General features: G+C 36.3%; 1 protein-coding gene across 1 annotated transcript in view; it reads left to right on the top strand.

Annotated features, from left to right (window-relative positions):
* Positions 1-21,155, top strand: part of LOC145983677 (uncharacterized) — a 71,247-nt gene that overhangs the window by 1,258 nt on the left and 48,834 nt on the right. The window contains exons 3-4 of the mRNA XM_083116735.1: positions 7,976-8,174; positions 17,275-17,450. Coding sequence (XP_082972861.1) covers positions 7,976-8,174; positions 17,275-17,450 — 375 coding nt within the window. The remainder of the gene's footprint in view (positions 1-7,975; positions 8,175-17,274; positions 17,451-21,155) is intronic.

The following is a 21,155-nucleotide window of genomic DNA, read 5'->3' as shown; positions in this document are numbered from 1 at the left end:
AGGACCATCAAGATTGAATATATAATGTAGGAAAATATAAAAGCTAGAAATGTAAAATCTCAGGGTTCCACTGTAATTTGTGGGGTGTCCAAGGGCAGATTTGCAGCAAATTCTCATTGTCTTATTTAAATGCCCAATATCCCAGTATCTAGATACCCAACATGTCAGTATGTTTAGATACCTGAAGAAAGAATCATTCTAATCAGCACATTTTGGAGTATAGTTAATTTTGTTATAAGAATGCTTGCAAATCTCTTCCTTAAATGATATACAATCAACTCTGCTCATAATGAATTCTTATGGATTCACATAAAATTGGTTCACTCTGTCTAAAGTTCACTAAAACCAAAATACCTTCCCTTAGCCTGAATTGAAGTTAGTAATGAAACAAGAAATAAGACCTAAAGGCAGAAGTAGTTTGATTGACACAGGATTTATTAATGAAAGAGAATATCAAATACAGTACAGTATCAAACATAACATAAAATCAGTTTTTAGTACACTCCCAATTTACTGTCACTTGAAGAAAGATATCCCTCACTTCAAACATGTGTTTCATCACCATCATGAAATCCCACCCCCTCCATTCCATTTCAGTCCCTCTATGTGCTACCAAAACAAAAACAGGCAGGAAACCCATTTCTTCAAGTTAACATAAAGTTTGTTTAGAAGTACACTACTGTACTTATGATGCTAACAATAATTTTTCATGAATGTCATTTTTAGGTTCACTGAAACTAAAGTTTAGAGTTCACTATAAATGAAATTTGTAATACATTTGGCTTTTGACTAGTGATTTAGGTTCACTGTAGCCCAATACTCACTACAGCCAAAGGTAACCGTAATTGAGTTAAAAGGGAACATCATTTTTATTAAAAATGTAGTTTTCAGAGCATCCTTAGGAATTAATTATCAGTGTTTGAGCGTTTTTCCAAGAATCACATCTGACAGTAGCATTATTGTACCAAATACGACATTTTAGAGATTCATCAATCTACACACATTCCATTTTGGCATATGTTTGGTTCCTAATCACCAAAAATCTTAAGTTTTTACTAATGGGGCTCATATACTCCAGTGGAAATTGAGATATTGTAACTTAAGTGAGAGTGGACTACAGCTTGGACAAAATGCAGGGAAATATGTAAATAATTACCATTTTATTTAATAAACATAGGCCTAAATTCTGGATGAGTAATATTTTAACTCCTGTATTGTTACATAATATGTAACATTACTACTGAACTAAGCTGCCCATGCCATAAATAGCAGTTTTTGCATGTTCTACAATTATATAATATAAAAAGGTAAATTGATTCTGATCCAGGAACTATGTAAGGATTACATATCTGTATTTATGTATGTTATACTTCTAATTGAAATTTTAAGAAAACTTAAACAAGAAATTAACTGTCTTGGTTAACCAATGTAACAAAAGTTTGTGATCCATAATAACAAAATCATCTTAGAACTGCATAAATGTTTCACTATATTTAATATTAGACAGGCTGGTTCATAAATGTTCTGTCTGATAGCTGTGGATAATCAAATTTCTGTTTACACTTCAAAATATAATTTTTTACCTCTTTACCTCAAATAATATTGATGAATATTATAGAATGTGATCAGAGGGTTACAATTTGTCCATATCTTCTTTGTCACATCTTCCACCTTTCATGAAGGCAGATTTGGCAGTGACAGGGCTAAAAAGCAATACCTTTGGTGATTTACCAATAGTCCAGTCAAATTTGAGTTCAACCTAGACATTCAAAATAATGAAATGGAACTTGCTGGAATATGTAATACCACTTGTATTTTATTTCTCGTAAAAAGTCACAAAGAATCCTGGTGTGAGTTTCTGAGAAATGCCTTCTCTAGGATTCATAGTTAATGAGACATAAATTTTTATGAAAAACTTTGCACAAATTTAAACTGCCCACTGAAAATGATCTTGACATTCAGACCTTGGCATTTGAAGGTTAAACATGAAATTTTAAAGAGATCCAACATTTATTTGTTAATTGTCAGTGAGGATCTATATACACAAATATTATTAATAGTACAGTCAAATTAGTCATATATGCTGGAATATGTACTAATACTTGTGTTGTATCTGTCATAAAAAGTCCCAAAGAATCACATTGCAGGTTTCGGAGAATTGACATCATCAATATAGCCACCATCAGAATTTGTAGTGTAATTTATAAATGTATAAAACTTTTCTATTCCTGAACTCTGTTACTTCATTTATCATTCATGGCATTTTATATTGATACAAGTTGCAGTTTAATACTCTGTTATGAAAATAAGAAATTTAAAAGATGCACTTTATCATGTAACATACTCAATGTGGCCACCAAAAAATTATAAAAATTATAATTTTATATCACTCCCTCTGTTTTTGAGGTTACCGAATTCAATGGTGGCACCAGAGTTAGTGTCATACTAAGTCCATGAAATAATAATAGTTGTCTTTTGACAATCTCTCTCTATATTCAGCACCATTATTAGAGCAGATAGCAAAAAATGGAAAGAAGTGAAAGTGAGTATGCAGCTTTCAATCAAATCAGCTTGAATTTTCAAAGCATAATGCACCATTGGGGCTCTATGCTGCTACATACACATGTGCGCACACACACAGCAACAAAATATGGAATTATAACTAATGTTTTCTTAAATATAGGTTGAGCATACCCCTGTGTTATATAAGGTATTCTATAAGGTACACTTCCAATCTTGTTAATGTAATCAAATCTTTTCTTAATTTTCATTTCTGCAATAGCGGCCTCACATGATTGTAGCAAGGTACTCTGCAGTTCATTTCTTACACATTTGTATGAACAGCATCATTTTTTGGAACCACATGCTATCAGTTCTTCACTGTTTTCACAGATATCTGGAATGGTTGACCACTGTCTGATTTTACACAACCCCAGGTGCCTAGTTGGGAGGGGGAGGTGAAGTATTTATATCTGAACAATGCTATCACTTCAGTGCTTGTAGAGGAACTTGCCTCATATGTTGACATAGGGCATATCCAGTGGGTGGTATGTTTGAAATGTTTCGATTTGTGTTGGTGAGCATAAAACATCTACAGTCATTTATGCTGTTGAGTTGTGATGTTTTATCATACAGAACATAAACAAATATCTGAATGGTAACCATGAAGGACTCGTCGTCTCAAAGGGTATACTTTATTCTATAAATTGTTCAATTGATTTCCTTTAATTTGGTGAAAAGTTTTATACATTTATAAATTACACTACAAATTCTGATGGTGGCTATATTGATGATGTCAATTCTCCGAAACCTGCAATGTGATTCTTTGGGACTTTTTATGACAGATACAACACAAGTATTAGTACATATTCCAGCATATATGACTAATTTGACTGTACTATTAATAATATTTGTGTATATGGATCCTCACTGACAATTAACAAATAAATGTTGGATCTCTTTAAAATTTCATGTTTAACCCTCAAATGCCAAGGTCTGAATGCCAAGTTCATTTTCAGTGGGCAGTTTAAATTTGTGCAAAGTTTTTCATAAAAATTTATGTCTCATTAACTATGAATGCTTGAGTTACAAATTTAGCTTTTTTTTTTATACACACGATATATATCATACAGTTATTACAGTATAGGCTACAAGCCTATTGTCGAAAAACCCAATTTTCATTTACCAAATTGAAGAAGAACAAGAGACATATTTTTTTTACATGCAAACTTTGAATTTTGTTGGCCCCCACATAGGCAATACCAGAATGTGAAAGTTCAAAACAGTACCTGCATAGTGCATATTTTCCATTCCTGTGACAAGAATTGTGCTCTTGCTGCTGATTCGTTTGGGGAAAAAAAATTATATTGTAATTCAAGCCCATGCTTGTTTTTGGCAGGAAATTTAAAATTCCCATTTTGTTTTTATATCTTGGAAACTATGAATGCTAGAGTTAAAATATTATATCTTGTTTTCTTCAGTACAGACTAGGCTATAAGCCTATGGTTGAAAAAGAAAATCATTTTTCAAGTAGAAGAAGAAGAAAACAATATTTTAAAAGATCATTTTTTTTACACAAAATTTGAGCTTTGTTGGGCCACACATAGGCAATGCTGGGAACATGAGGGTTCAAAACAGTACCTGCATATTGCCTGATATGTGCTCCATTCTCATGTAATAATTGCACACTTGCTGCTTATACTTTCAGAGATAAAAAATGTTAATGTAAAAGCTGTAATATTTTTTCGGTGGAATTTACCTCTCTCTTTCCAGCAAATATAGGTAGAATCAAATTAAACATTATTAATTACTAATAGGATGCCTCAATGCTCATGTAGCTCTCAAAACATGTATCACTGAACATCACCTTAGTCACAATATGTATCAAAAGTTAAATAAACCAAATATGACACATGTGTCACATCTTGGTGTTTGCAACCTCACCTAAATGTGACATACATGTCACATCTGTGTTTAAGGTTAATTGTATGCAGATGTGTACATAACTTAGCTGTACTCTACAGAGGTTGATTTGCTACCATCTGGTCAAGTTTGAAATGTAACATGAAGCTGCCAAACAAATAGGATTGCATTCAAATACAGATAAATCACAAGTGATGCTACAATCAACAAAAAGAAAATGAAATGAATTCCAATTAAATCTGAAAAAGGTGAGCCATTTTATACTGTATACCTATACATTTTCATGTGGTGGACAATCATCCAACTAGTTACGGGGTGATGTGTGGTCAGCACAACGAAACCCCAACCGCTATTGTAGGTTTTCTGTGACCTGCTTCCACTACTCATTCATAGCTCCCCAATTTCCTCACAATGGTGGGTGGCCACCGATCCTATACACAGGCCGAAATCTCAGGAAAAGTTGTTTCGCTTTGCCCAGGATACTCAAACCTGCATGCATCCTATAACCAGAGTCCAAGGCTTATACCTTAAACATTAAAAATGAATAAAGGCAAAGAAGGTAAAGTAATATGAAGAAGATTGCATTTGACAAATAAAGCTTACTAGATACAATAAAATATAATGCAAAATGAAGATGTGCACAGGAATGTAAAACTAAGATTGTGTAGAACAATGGTGAAACAAATACTGAACTACAGATGTGAAACATGGACACCAACTCAAAAGTAGTGAAAACAAATTAAGCACATTTAAGAGAAAAATATTTGGACCAGTAGAAGAAGGAAATCAACAGGGAATAAGATATATGATATGGAACTTTTTCAAAAGTATAAGGACATAGATGTGGCATTAGATATAAAAATTAGAAAATTATGATTATATGGGCAGGGCACATAATCCAAATGGACACAGTAAGAATCCCAATGAAAGTTATACAGGGAGAGATATTTAAAAACCAGTCTGTTTGAAAGGACTAACACAGATGGGAAAACAGCTTAGTGGAAGCAACAAAAGAAATCATCAGAATAAATATTTGGAAGGAAGAGGCAAAAAATAATGGAGAGGAAGACTGAAGGAGGCCAAGGCCCACCTTGCTATGTAGCACCATGGATGATGATGATACAAGATACGTTGTATGGACAGGACACTAATCAGGTGGAACTGCATCCAGTTACATAGCCAAAATGTCACCAGCATCAGGGGTAGACAAAACTAAAAATAATTCAGGCATCAGTCCGTTATTCTCAGAAGCCAGATGTGGCCCGGTGGTAGCGTATCAGTTTTACATGCCAAAGGTTCTGAGTTCGATTCCCATTTGAGTGCCTCTGCTTTTTTTCTTTCTTATTAACTCTTAACAAATATTTATTGCGAAAATTCATTTTTATTAGCTGTGTGACTTGTCGAGAAATAATTACCATAAGGCATGGATAATTACTGTACAAATGATGATAAAATTTAAAGAAATATTAAAAAAAAGAATATCCACCACCCTCAAAAAAATAAATATTATTATTTATTTTAATAAGTTATTCAATAAAAATGCCATGAATAGTTTCTAGTGTTAATAAGAAATGGAAATCAAACAGGGAACCAAACCCAGAACTTTTGTTATAGAACACTACCACCGGGCTGCTTGGCAATATGTTCACCTCATGTTGAAAGCTTGAAAACTGAAGCACTTTTTCATGGAAATGGCTGGCTAATTAATTCACTCTAATACCTTTGCATATCAATACCCTTCCCAAACTGAATTTCCCAACTCTCCTTGTAAGTTAAGCTATGAAATGTGATCTTAAAACATTTAATTTTTTAATTTATACAAGATTGAATTAAGAAGTAATGGAAATTTCCATAAGCCGCGGTGGCTCAGTCAGTAACGCGTCTGACTACCATGCTCAAGGTCCCGGGTTCGATCCCCGGCCAGTTCAAATCCGGGAATTTTTCTAAGGTTGGAAGCAGCACCGGCGCCCACCCAGCGTCGAATAACATGGGTACCTGGGGGAAACCCTGGGTGGTAAAGGCGGTCAGGGGCATGATGCTGATCACATCACCCCACTCATGACCGGATCAAGAAAGTGTGGGGCGTTACCTCCACACCCCCTATACGCCTTCATGGCGTGGTGCTATGCACAGGGGAGCACTTTACCTTTTTTTTTTAAACTCGAAAAAAACAAACAAAAAAGAAACGAAAATTAAAAATGCATGTGACTGGTGAAAATTTCCAGGCACCATGGTGACTGGATGCCCTGTATTTTTCTACTCCTTACTGGCATTCTGCAGATGGATGGAAGCTGGAACTGGAATTCATGCAATTCCCTTCAATGATATCCTGGTCAGTCCAATGGACTAGCGTGCATTTGGACTTCTGAAACATTCGAACAAGTTTAGGTTACCAGCCAGGTTATATCATCGTTAGCTTCCAACTTTTTATCTAACGCTGATTTAACCTGGCTGGTAACCCGAGAACACTTGTTCAAATCACATCGCCAGGAAAGCTACAATTCCTATTTTCTGAAACATTGCCTTTCTTCACGTAAAGTACATACCGTATCCTGCCTATGGAAATTTTGTCAAAAGGGGTGGAATAAGATACTCATGGTACAACTGCAAAGAAGTATTCTCCAATGGGAACTGTGATGTTGGCCAATAGTCCAGAATGCTGGACTTCACATCAATAATTTAAACTTTTTTGTGGCTTCACCTAATTAATTTCACTACCAGATAGAACTTACCCCTGTTTTTCCTCTTTACAAGTATTCTTTTCCCAATGAGCACAGTGGAAACCTCTCACTTCACTGGTGTTATGATTTAAAGTTTAACTTGTAAGGAAATTGATGTGTGTACTTCAGAAATTTTAAAATAAATATTTCAAATACTTCGATAAAACCTATGACATCTGGTTAGCATAATTTGGTTTAATGTCAATTGTATGGACAGGACACTAATCAGGTGGATGTTCATCAAGTCACACAGCCAAAACATCACTAGCATCAGAGGTAGACAAAACTAAAAATAATTCAGGCACCAGTCTGTTATTCTCAGGAACAAAAGAACATTTGTTTGTTGCTTCGTAAAAGTACAATTGTATATACACAGCTACTTCTAAGCAATATTGTAGAAGCAGTTACTTGGTTTGATTTGGTGTTTTAAGTTCACTTTGTGCACAGTAAGGCTAATTGGGACTGGAGCTACAGTTTAAAGTGGGATCCGAACCACTGGGTATCGAACCCGGGACCCCTCGATTACAAGGCAACGACACTACCACTGCGCCATCGGGGAGACCCGGAAACAGTTACTTCCTCACACTGTTGCTCATTGGTTCCTTCACATTCTTCAAGAAATGAACACTTTCTGATCAAACTTTCTCAGTGAAAGTTTAATTTTTAATATTTTTGCAAATATATAAGAACACATTGTGGCCATGATCAATGAAAGATTTTATTTATATTTTGACTCAAATGCTTTAATATTTTAGCATAAGATTTCTGCAAGAAGCTCTATGAGGTGTTCATGACACAAGTGAAACATTATTATTGAAATGTTCTCTTTTCAGATTCTTGTCTGATCCATATCTAGAGGAAAAGTACCATGACCGTAAAGTGAAACATCAGCTTAAAAGAAGATATGATGTGGAATTGAGGAAGCACATTGTGAAGAAATTTTTAACATTGTTGTATTTTCTTGATTTCTGCAAGACCACAAGACTCATCCAACATGATCCATGTCTCTTCAATAAGGATTCATTGATAAAAGTATGTATTAAATTATGGCTTGTTCATATAACTTCCATTTACGGTAAAAGGTTTATCTCTACCAGCTTTCTGCCACTCTGTGCTGAGTCATGTGGATGCTAATGCTGATACACTCATGTCATCTGCTTTATAGCAGAAGAGCTTTCCACATTGCAAGAATTCTTCGCACGATGCTCTCTCAATGTACTTTTGAACATTCACCATCCTTTCCCTTGCATCGGAATGTAAATCTCTTCCATGCTGAAAACCACCTAGAGGCACTGCAAGCACAACTACAAAGAAACTTTCTATGCTGCACATCTATTCTATTTTAAACTTCACACTGCCAGTAAGGGAAGGAAACCATAGCATGCAGAGGGTATTAGGGTGTGGTGAACTTTGGCAATGGTGCTAGTGAGTTCACCAATGTTGTTGGTTTTCACGTACACAGCCTCTTACTGTTGTCTACTCCTTGAGCAGGAAGCTGGTACAGTTATTATTTTGCTCTATAGTTTAACTATTTAGACACCTTTCTGAGCGTTTGTTACAATTATTGAACTGAAAAGGTTTAAAAATCAATCATGAGGGATAATTTCTACCTTTTCATGAGCATGTGCTAACTTTTCAACCTTTTTGAGTTGACTCAATTTCTAAATATTGAATATATTTTGAACACCCAATGGGATAGTGAATGCAGTGGTCAAAGTTTTTATGATTTTTTGTTGTGCAATTGTAGAGATCTGGGGTGTGCTCCACCTCAAGTTGCATCAATAAGTTGTATGATAGAGTGAGTTGTTGTGAAACTCTTCAATTATGGAAGGTTCATTCTAGTGTTGGGCGATATATCGTCTATCTACATGATAAGGAAAATAAATACGTTAAATAGTAATAATTAATTTTAACTACTTACATAAGTGAGTATGGAGTCTTATTAGGACAACATTTCGGAGGTCAAACTGCCTCCTTCATCAGGTTCATGGATGTTTCTAGGCACAAAGCATAGTGCTGCGTAAACAAAGTGTTGAATGAGGAGTCGGTTAAAAATCTGCCATATTCCAATTTAAAAAATCTCAGCATGTTAAAAACATTGTAAAACCAATCCACAGTTATTTTGAAATCACTAAAAAAGGATCGCACATCTCTTTTTACAATCTTATGCCAACTTTCTATAAAATACTCGGAGAGACTAGTTTTGGGTACCCCTCCCTGATATCCTTGTCATGCTCGCCCCATCTTACGAGCATGCTTCTTCCGGTCTGTCCGATGTATTCTTTGCCGCATTCACATTCAATCCTATAGACCCCTTTTTGTTCTTCCGGGTTTTCCTGCTCCCTCCCACCTTTTTATACTCTGTGAAATGTTTTTCTATGTTCCGGGGGGGGGGGGGTGCCTTCATACCACATTTTATACCATATTCTCTTACAGTTTTTTCTATTTTTTCGGATACCCCTTTATAATAAGGGATTCCGACAAAAAGATCCTTATTTGTCACATTCCCTACCTCAACGTCTTCCTTTGCACTCTCATTAGCGTCATTGTTGTTCTCCCTTCTTACTATCTTTCGTGCTTTTCTGGCTACCTTATTCGTTTCTTGATTTGTATACCCATTTGTTAAACCTACCTCCGTTATCCATGAGATTTCTTTTTCTTTTATTTCATTGCATAGCCTTTCTGCCTTGATGAAAAGGAAAAACATTTGTGTTAATCCTTCCAGAGTGTTCGGATTTTTTGTTAATATATAAGTCACCAGCTAGCTGTTTATGGAATACCCCTGTTTTTATTCCTTTATCGGTTTTTGTGATGCTCAGGTCAAGAAAATGAATTTTCCCGTCGACAAGGTTTTCTCTAGTAAAACCAGTCCTTTTATCCTGCTTTCCTAATTCATCAAAAACAATATCAAGCTCTTTTTCCTTTCCGATGATTAGAATATCGTCGACGTACCTCCCATAGTATTTTAAATTACACCCTGTTTGCTCTAAAGCAGCTTTTTCCACAAAATGCATAAAAATGCTAGCTACAATGCCCGATACCAGGTTGCCCATTGCCAACCCTTCTTTCTGTCTGAAGATCCTATTGTTGACATAGAAATAATTATAACCCATTACAAGGAAGAACCACCTAACACATAACAAAATTCTCGTTGCTTGGGAATATGAATGACTACAAGCAGTATTCGAAGTCGCAGGAGAACTCCCCCCCCCCCCCACACACACACAGCACCACCACAACCAAGCAGCACAATCTAAGTATCACCCAATCTGCCACGATACGAGATAAACTTTTTGGCTTGTCCCATTTCCTTTTATGAGATGAGACGGGAAATGTCTCGTCTCGTGAACAACACTAATATTAACAATAGAAGCATCCCCCTAGCTATTCCCAAAGTCTCTAGCACACATCCCCCCATGTAAGAATTTCCAGTTCAATGAAATGTCACTCACAAGGAAACAGTCATGCCCAGGTTGAGAGTCGAACGTGGAACTTCCTCAGATAAATCATAAATTTTGTGTATAATAATTAGAATGCCAGTTCATTCATGGTAATTCTAAATCTGCAGTTTTGTTTGCATATATAAGCAGGATAATATCCAGTTTTCGAGGGCTCATAGCATCGAAACGAGGAGTCAAACAAACAAAAATAAATCATTAAGGTTGTTTTTTTTGTAATCTCTATGCACTGTGAAAGTTTGTACGATAAGCCTTTGCATACATTGTTAATTATTATTTTTCGACACTTGAGACAAGAATGAGAATTGCCCTCCGAAACCGAGACGGATATTTATAAATTGAGACGAACTGTCAATGAGACATTTACAAATAAACATGAGCCAGACATTTACAACTCTCAATGAGAACAAGACCAAGGCTGCCATGTTTCGTCACGATAGGATCCTCAGTGGTGAGGTTGTGAACTAACCAATTAATGCGTTCGGGGTAAGGAGATGAGGCAGCTTTTTTCGCAGTACAAAAGTACAAAATTCAAAATATATCATACAATTTCAGTATGGGATATAATGTTATAAACATGGCTGTATATATAGTTCACGTAGAAAGGGGGAGGGGTCAAATTTTGGTACGATTAGGGTTGCTTTATTTTGTAAGTGAAAATCCAATACACTGCTGGCTGGAAGCTTGTTGGGGAGCAGGGGGGAGGGGGTGCTGGACCCAACAAAGTTGTGTGTATGTAGTCACGAAGTCACGCTACTTAGTATTGATACTTTTTCTGTTCATCTTGTGTCACTGCATTTTTAAAAACCAAATTTATTTAAGATGACTCGAGGGGGAAGAATAACTGATTTGACAGTCTCAATGTGGCTCCTTATCGCAGAAATTCCGAAACTATCAGGAAATTGAAGACATTTGGTCTGCACTCCCCCATCTGTTGTGTGGAATTACGTAATTTCCTTTCCATCCGTATCCCATCCTATATGTCTCTAATTTAAGAGAATGAATAAGTCCGAAGAAATTTTTATGAACAAGTGGATAGAACAGGTAATCTGGTAATTTTACTGAACCAAAAGGGGGTGCACTGGGGTTGGACCCGTTGAACCCCATACACCCATGGTTATACACATTATTTCCTTGTAATAATTATACATAAACTAAGTATTGATATGTACTGTGCAACTGATGTAATATTCTCAGTGTATTTTCTCTTATCTGCACAAATATATTTTATCATAATTTGTGCAACAGAATTGAACCAAAAACTGAAATTGTGTTATGGAAAATAAAGTAAAATAGGCTTTATAAATAAAGTGAAGAATGTGAAAATTATTATTTTGCACTACATAGGTTATGGTAAATTGCGGTAAATATAAGTTTAAAATATATTTTTGAAAATTTGGTCAGTATCCAATTTTACAAGCAATAGTTTATACATGACTTGATGAGAACACACTCGCAGCAGAACCCTTTTGTTTATTTTTCATGGGAACAGCAGGGATATTTAATAGAAGAATGATCATTACAAAGCATAGCTTTCCCTTCCACTATCGCTCCTTCTTCCATTATTTAAATCTGTACAGATTTGTAAAACTGCTGCATACGAACGTTGGCTCTCCATAGCTACCGCCTCAGTACACTGAACCATAAACGCTCAAAGAGCAGATGACAAAAAAGCTCTAAATAGTGACCTATCAACATGTCGGGACGTGTTTTGAGCGCAATGCTAGCCTCACAACTTTGGATGTCTCGTTTGCCCCTTAAACTGAAAGCAGAGAAACGCGAGAACTTACATAGGTCATTTTTCCAGGGTGTAGTTTTTAAAATTGTTGTAAAAAAAATGAGTGGAAATGTCCATTGTCTTCTTCTCTTGGGCAATAATTTCTTCTTGACATGTATACCTTTGTTCAGGCCATTCGCTCTTAGCTTCTTTTAACCACAATGGGCCTTTCCACCATCTTGATTCCATTAACCGCTTGGGTGAACACCCCCTCGAAGGAAGATCAGCACAGTTCATAATACCTGGTACATAGTTCCAAGATTCTCTCTTACTCATCATTCTTATTTCATGCACACGATTTCCTACAAAGGTGTTCCACGGATCATTGCGTCTAATCCATGCAAGAACTGTAATCGAATCTGTCCAAAAATTACTTGGTATGTCCCCAATGTTCAATGATTCGGTTACTGGAGTTGCTAATTTCACTCCAATAATAGCTGCCATCAATTCCAAGTGGGGTATGGTTAACTTCTTTATTGAAGCTACCCTTGATTTAGCTTGTACTAATTGCACCTTGACTTGTCCCTTAACAATGGTTCTTAAGAATACTACAGCTGCATATGCCTTTTCACTAGCATCACAGAACACATGCAAACTCCAATCTTCCGAGCCTTCAGCAATCCACCTAGGAAATACAAGCCCTTTCAAATAATGTAATTCTTCAACCCACTGTCTGAATTTTCTTCCCATTTCTTCAGGCACTTCTTCATCCCAACTAAATTTTAATAAACATGTTTCTTGAAGAAGGATCTTCGGATACAATGTAACTGGAGAAGTAATTCCAATAGGGTCAAATATTCTGTTGACAGTTGACAAAATAACTCTTTTGGAAACAACTTGAAACTTCATTCCTTGAAAACATTCTGGTCTCAATTCAAAATTATCTGTTCTTGTTTCCCATACCAAGCCTAATACAGATATTCTGATATCTTCCGACAAGTTTCCTAGTGAGGTATACTCCCGCCCTCGCAGTTCAAATTTCGCTTCTGCCATCAAATGATTAGCTTCTTCAATAAACTGGTGGAGCTCCTTTTCATTGTTCACACTAGTAACACAATTATCTATGTAAAAACTCTGCAACAGCTGTGCAATATATCCTTGGAATAGCTGCAGCTCTCTTCATTACATTTTTTCAGAGCTTGCTTCAGATGGTGTACAATTACTGCACACAATAAAAATGGGCTACAACTTACACCAAAAACAACTCACTTGTGACGATAAACCTTTGTCACCTTTCTCATCTATCCAAAGAAATCTAAAAAAATCATGGTCGCTTTTACATAAACTAATATGTAGAAAAGCCTTCCTTATATCTGAGATCACTCCCAATTTGTGTAACCGAAAACTTGTCAGAATTGAAGGAATTATTTCAATCAAATTAATGCCTTTCTCTAAACACTGGTTCAACGAGTAATACCCCTTTTCTCTTGCAGAAGCATCAAACACAGGGTGTATCCTGGTGGTCTCACTGTTCAATTTTACAACATGTCTATGAGGTAAATAGTGTCCCATGGTGTCTATCTCTTCAGATGAAACCTCCTCGACGATGCCTTCTTTTAGCCACTCATTGAAAACCTGACAATATTCTTCATAACAGTCATCTTTCTTCAGTTTTTCAACAAGTGTATCCAGTCTTCTTTTACACATTTCTAAATTACTAGGAAGATGTGGGTGTCCCTCCACCCATGGCATTTTTACCTCATACCTTCCTTCTTCATCAATGGTCAGAGTTCGTTCAGAATAATCCATCACTACCTCTTGAGCTTCAATTTTGCACTTCTTTTCTCCAGGATCTAATTTCATCTAACATCTAATTTCCACAAGTCTGCAACCGAAGCTTCCTTACAGAACATTGAAGCTGCAATCATGGATGAAACTCTATGACTTTCATGTGCAGTAATCTTGCCCATTAGTATCCAACCAAGCAGTGAGCAGTGTTTCCATTGCTACCAATCCACATTTTAGAGCTAACTTCTTGCCAGTGAAAATTTTACCAGCTATATCAGTACCAATTAAAACTTCCACTGGACCATTTTCTCTATCAGAAATTTCTACACCTATCTGTTTCAACTCTGCTAACCAAGGACATTCAGTAACAGAAGTTACACTGTCACAAATATTAGGCTGATCCATGGCTTCAAAATTGCAAGCATAATCACCTCTGATGCTACTCAGTCTGACACGATAGCAATTATGTTCATATGGTGCAGAAAGAATGCCAACAAAAAGTGCATGTGTGACATTTTCCCTTTTTACAACCTCATAATTCATTTCCTTTGATGTAGATGTACAAATGTAGGATCTTTGCAAACCAGTATCAGTGATTGCTCTTGCATATTTTTCAGCACTTTGTCCTCTTATTTTTACAACTAATGTTTGCAGAAACGTTTCAACATGTTCACTATTCGTCAAGGAATTTTCAACAACCGTCTGTAACTTAGTCTGCTTCCCTGGAAAGTGTTTCCTGCATAGTCCTTTGACCAGAGCACATCACTTCAACATGCTGCCCCTTGCAAATCCTGCATTTTAATTTTAACCTACAGTTTCGACTAAGGTGACCTTTTTTCAAACATCTGTAACACAACCCCTTTTCCCTAAGCATCTTAGCTTTTTCCACAAAGGACCTATTGCGTGCCTGCACACACTCCTCACTAACATGCGAATCACCACAAAATAGACACTTTGAAGAATCCCCCTTGCAATTAATCAATTCAGCTGCCATGGGTATAGATTCAGTACGACTACTACATTCCTTCTTTCTCTTCAGATCAAACCCAGCTACAGCAAGTTCTATTTTTTCTTCATTTTCCACTTCTTTCTTCAGGAAAGACATTATACTTTCCAGACGACTCTCCAATTTAGAATCTGTGGAATTTGCAGCACTTCTCTGCCACACTTGCAAAAATTCTTCTGGTAAACATGACTAAACAAGAGGGTATAACATTGCAGCACACTTGTCTGACGTTATTCCTAACGTACTCAATGCTCGTAACTGTGATTCCATTTTGTCATAAAGAACAGCCAGTTCCAACTTACTGTCACCATTTAAGTTGTGTAACACCAACTTCAAAAGTTCACGAACGTAAACTTCCACTAACACATCATCACGGCCGAAACATGACTTAAGTCCTTCAATGACCTAGGGATAGTTTTCGTCACTGAGGGGAAAACTTTCTACAAACTGACGCGCTTTTGAACCAGGTACGGTAGCCTGTACAAGGTATTGAAATTTATCACAATTATCAATGTCCTCGTCCTTGTCAATTTGTTTGAATTGGCTCCAGAAGGGTAACCAGTTCTTCACATTACCTTCAATTTTTTTGTAAGTTCCACTACTGGTAATTTGATTTTTCGTTTGCAGTTTACTGATGTGTCACTAACTGCATCACTACCATTGTTCAACACCTGCTTACTTAATAACTGTTCCACCGTAGTCTTGATTCGATTAAAGTTACATGCATACTTATCTGAATTTTCAACTTCGATGATCAAATCCTCTTCTTTGATATCGTCGTCCATCAACAAATCACTGTGCTCTGTGTCCAGATCCTGTAATTTGCCAAATTTATCTTGCAACAAACGGAAATTACTCTGCACTTACGCTAAATCCGGGCAATCACCATTGCACGCTGCTTCGATGTTCTTTGCTACATGCGTAAACGACGAACTCGTTACTGTTCTTAATGTACTTATCTTTTCCATGGCGTCTTAATCTTTGCTTTACACAAAGTCTCCCAGTCCTGTCACAGTCGCCAAATGTTAGAAGCGAAACGCCAATATAAGTAAATTAAGGTTTAATCACATACACACAGACATCGAGTACATGACATTTCTCTTGCCGGTCACAGAATAAGTATCCCGCAAAAATACACAGAATATTCACATCAAAAACATACACAGAATACTCATATTACACAAATACATAGAATACTGACTTTTCTATTTCTAACAGTAATTTTCTGTTGGTTTTTCACTAATCTTGTGGATAGCAATAAATGGGTGAAAGAACAACCATAAAGTAACATGCATGTGTGTTGTAGAAAATGAACACATATCTCCCTCTGTTAATTCCAATTATTATATTGAGCTTATGCCAACCTCTGTGATATAGTGGTGATGATCATAATTGCTACAGTGCCAGGCATCCTATGTTCAAATCCTGGTTAAGAAATGGATGTGTGTTGTGCCTTCATTTACCCTGATTGCGTGATTAGCCCATTTTTTTTTTTTTTACAAAGTTCACTGTCTGATGGTATACCTCTTTTTAGTATGTTTCTCCATGCTGTGGCCTGCACAAAAGCGCACAACAATACACAATTTTCAACATTATAATTTGCAAAATCAAAACTTCTTGAACCTCACTTCCCATTGTTTAAAATACTATCCACTAGCTAACACACACACACATGTACTGCCTCCAGTGGCACTCTGGACAGTGAAATTTAGCAAGAACAACCAAAATGGTTAGAGAGAGTGATCAGCGAATGCGATTGAGCAGGCAGTGGTCTAGTAAATAGTTTTCCTTCTACGATTTTTTTTTTTTTTTTTGTGCAGCAGCACAGTTGAAAACCTCCTGTCTCAATTGACTTGCCTGATTCCTTGTTCCTTAAGGAACATTTATAATTTCATATCAGATTTGTAGTATTGGCAGTTTGTTGGTATCTGCAAGAATTTTATACCAATCTCTCAATACTAAATATATATATATATATATATTTATTTATGATTGAGAACATCTCTATGTCTTTCTTGATATCTGGAAAGTTAAAACTTTGTCATCCATTCTGGTATTTATGAAGAAAAGAGTATACCACACACAGCAGTTATAATTCAATGTATTTTGTTTCCATCTGTGTAAGTATCATCATGATAATAAATCTACTTATTATTTTTGCAGTCGAGTAAGAGACTTTTGAACGAATTTTGCTCCTTTTTCTTGTTTGGAGATGATGACCTGATGAGAAATATACAAAGACTGGGCTATGATGTTTCATATCAACAAGAACATGTGCATGAATATGATTATGCAGTTCATCACTTGTATGAAGACCTGAGTGATGGCATTAGACTTTTGTAAGTATAAGTTTTTTACAATGTATAGATTTCTTGTTTCTTTTAATGTTATTATTTTTTAATGGACTTCATTTGATGTACCCAGACACACATATATGATGAATAAGAAACGAAAACTTTGGTACATGGTCTAGGCATATTTCCAGTTCAGATTGGGTATATAACATAACATTTGAATGTTTTTATTGTGAATAAATTCTGACATTTGATTTCAAAACTTTCTACTTATCACACAAAACAATGATTTCCACCCTTCTGAAATTTCTATATTTTGTAATTTCATCAATGGGAAATGCATTGAAGTAAGTGTTTATCTGTCTCCACAGTGGTTGCCTCAGTGGCAGTACAAAACCATGTGCAGAAAACGTATGCTTAAAATCATTGTTTGACACAGGTGCCCAAATAACTCTCATGATATTAAAATAAATTTTGGTATTAAAATAAATTTCTGTGCAATTTCAGCAAGAAAAATCCTTTTTTTAATGGAAAAATACATTGAATGTTCCTGCATGTACTTTATCATTTTGATTTCTCAATGAACAAAAACTTGTAGATTCTTATCAATTTAATATCCAAATTATTAATAGTTACATGCCAGGCATATCCACAAGAAAGTAAAGTGCTCCCCTGTGCTTTGTACTATGCCATGAAAGTGTATGTGGATATACCAGGCATATCCACAAAAGAAAAAAATGTGTGTATTTTATAACTTTTCTAAAAGGGATTGGGAGCATGGTATCAACATTAGGGAGGGGTACTTTCTTATCCTTTTCCCCAAAAAGTGATGAACCTATGTCTATGATAAATAACATCACCAAATTTGAAGTGCATGCAGTTGAACTTTTGGCTTCCCGGGTGGTAACACTCTCACTGTGTAATCAAAGGGCCAAGTGTTCAGTCCCTGGTGCATGCACATTGCATGTTGCACTTTGAACTGTATTTCTAGTCCTGATTAGCTTAGCTGAACATGAAGTGGATTTGAAACAAACTTTGACTTTTCTCTTCACGCAATAATCTGCAGTGTTTCACAGATTCATTGTGAAGTGTGTGAATTGTATATCACAGACATTGTGAAAAATTGACAACATTGAAACATCGGCAAAAATTTATACCTGCCTCAGTTATTTTTGTATGCATTGTAGTTACCAGTGTTTGGAAGTTACAAGTTACTTGTAACAAAGTTTCGAGTAATAGTTATATTTTGAAATAGTAACTGTAATAGAAGTACTTCTTAAGGTCAGTAATATACCTCAGCTTTTTTATATTATTATTATTACCATCATCCATCCTCTAAAGACAGCTGGACCACAGGTATTCCAAACAATATATTAACTTTTGTACAGCTGGTATTATTCCTGAACCAGCACCACAAACCAGGGATGATATTAATTTTGTGTGTGTGTGTGTTTTTAATGTAATATGAACATTGGTAGTTTTTGAAAAGCTTACTTTATTTTTCTTTCTTAAGAATTTTAAAACTCTTCAAATACACCCAGGAGAGGTTGCATTGTGTTCTTTTAGACCAGGTTTATAATGTTTACATCACCAATCTTGTTTCCTGCATCCCTCCGTGTACATGCTCTCTCTTATCAAAGGCAAGGGTGTCATTAACATGTCCCACTCACTCATCACTTGTCAGTTGTGCGGCAGGCCAAGTGAGGATCAGTTTTCTTTTGTCGTAGTCATATCCACTCAGTGCAACTTAACCACATTTTATATATCCTGGATTTCCCGGTCTTTTTAACCACATACAGCCTTTATTGTTTGGTATTTTACAATGTATTCTACAGAAGATCAGAGGATTTTGAGTGTGTGGGAGAGTGTAGAAAAGTAAGAAAACCACAGAAATGAAGTTTTCAGAGAACAACGTAGACAATTGTTTGAGGTGGATGAGAAGAACACATGGATTTTGAAGATGGTGATGATGAAGTGAAGAGGATGACTTGAACCAAAGTGGACAAATCACAGTTGAACATGAACACAATTACCTGGAAACAGTTCCTGAAAATGTGCTGTGTGAGCCTCCCACCAATCAGTTTTCATTATCTGCTGTACCAGAGTACATTGATAAAGATGAAACCACAAACTGATGTATCCAAAGGCTCACCTGCCAGGACTGAAAGGTGAAGCACACAATGTCCTTTCTTCTATTGAAGCTTGGAAGATATTATTTCTACATTATGAAATAGAAAAAGAAAATGAACTTTACTAATATTTGGATCGAGAGAAACAAAGCAAGGTTCTCACGTGAACATGATTCCCTTCCCACAGACGTTTGAGAAATCTTTACCTTTCTGGTGTTCTACATTCATTCCACCAAAAGCTTGAAGATATATGGGCAACTAATGGAACAAGGTTTTTCAAACAACAGTGAATTGGCAGCAATTCATATTCCTCTTTAGAGCAGTAAGATCTGATAACATTCAAAATAGGGAGAAGGCAAGCCAATCAGATCGCCTTTCCAAAATCTGTGACGTTTCCCAGTTTGTGGAATGATGTGCAAGTGCATGCACACCCAGTGAGAACTGCATGGTAGATAAAATGTTAAAGTCATTCCATAAAAATATTTGGCTTGACTTGTGTGAAAACATTTTGTAGAGTTAACGTGGAAATTTTACTAAGCAAACAGTCTACAGGACCATTTAGTCATTACAGCTCTCCAAAGACTGTTGTAGAGAGAAGGATAGAGCCAATATCATGCACTGGGTGGAATGTGACAATGGATAATTTGTTCATGTCCTTTCCTCTGGCTCTATCTCTGCTAGAAAACCACTGCCTAGCAGATAGGACAGGAAAGAGGTTCCGCCATTGTTCACTGCTAAAGACAAACCAATCAACAGCAGTATCTTTGGATTCAGACATGATTGCAAATTGCTTTCTTACTTACCAAAAACAAACAAAGTATTTTTTTTATATCTATGTTTCATGATACTGACAATATTGATGAGAGTTCTGAAGAAGCCATGAAACCTGAGCTACCTGGCTCCCCGATGGCACAGTGGTAGCGTTTTTGCCCAGGTTTGATACCCAGTGGAGACACGTGGTGGTGGTTCGGATCCCACTTTAAACTGTAGGTCCAGTCCCAATTAGTCTTACTGTGCATAAAGTGGACTTAAACCACCAAATACTAAAAAGAAACCTGAGTTCCTTACATTTTACAATATGACAAAAGGAGAAGTTGATATTGTAGATGAACAAGAAGGAACTTATTCTGTTTCAAGAACCTCCTGCCACTGCCCACGAACTATATTTTATGGAATTCTGAATGTAGCTGTAATAAATGCATACAGTACATTATCCTCAGACAAAACACACATAAGAAGCTAATCCGACAAAAATTTTAAATATTGTTTTAAAAAAACAAACAGAATCTTTGAGATATGAAACTGATGTGTTATCACTGGGACACTTGGCAGTAGGACAATATTTTCGCCTCAAGAGGCTGGCTTGAAAGCTTTGAAATTTTGAAACACTTTTCTCGGAAATGGCTAGCTAGTAGACAGTTGCATGGGCTGATATGACTCACTGGAAGAAGGGAAGTCTACTTATCTGACCTGCCATGTGTCGGGACCCAAGCTCTCAATGTGCAGCGCATGGTGGATGGACATGGGCTGACATCATCCCTGCTTGGTTCTTTGCTGGGCAGGATCCACGTGCTTCCAACTGCAGTCTCAGAGTCTCAGTCTAGCGAGTCATGTCTACGCA

The sequence above is a fragment of the Lepisma saccharinum genome, chromosome 2 (genome assembly GCF_977018435.1).
Source record: "Lepisma saccharinum chromosome 2, izLepSacc3.1, whole genome shotgun sequence".
Taxonomy (NCBI): domain Eukaryota; kingdom Metazoa; phylum Arthropoda; class Insecta; order Zygentoma; family Lepismatidae; genus Lepisma; species Lepisma saccharinum.
This window is presented reverse-complemented; position numbering and strand designations above follow the sequence as displayed.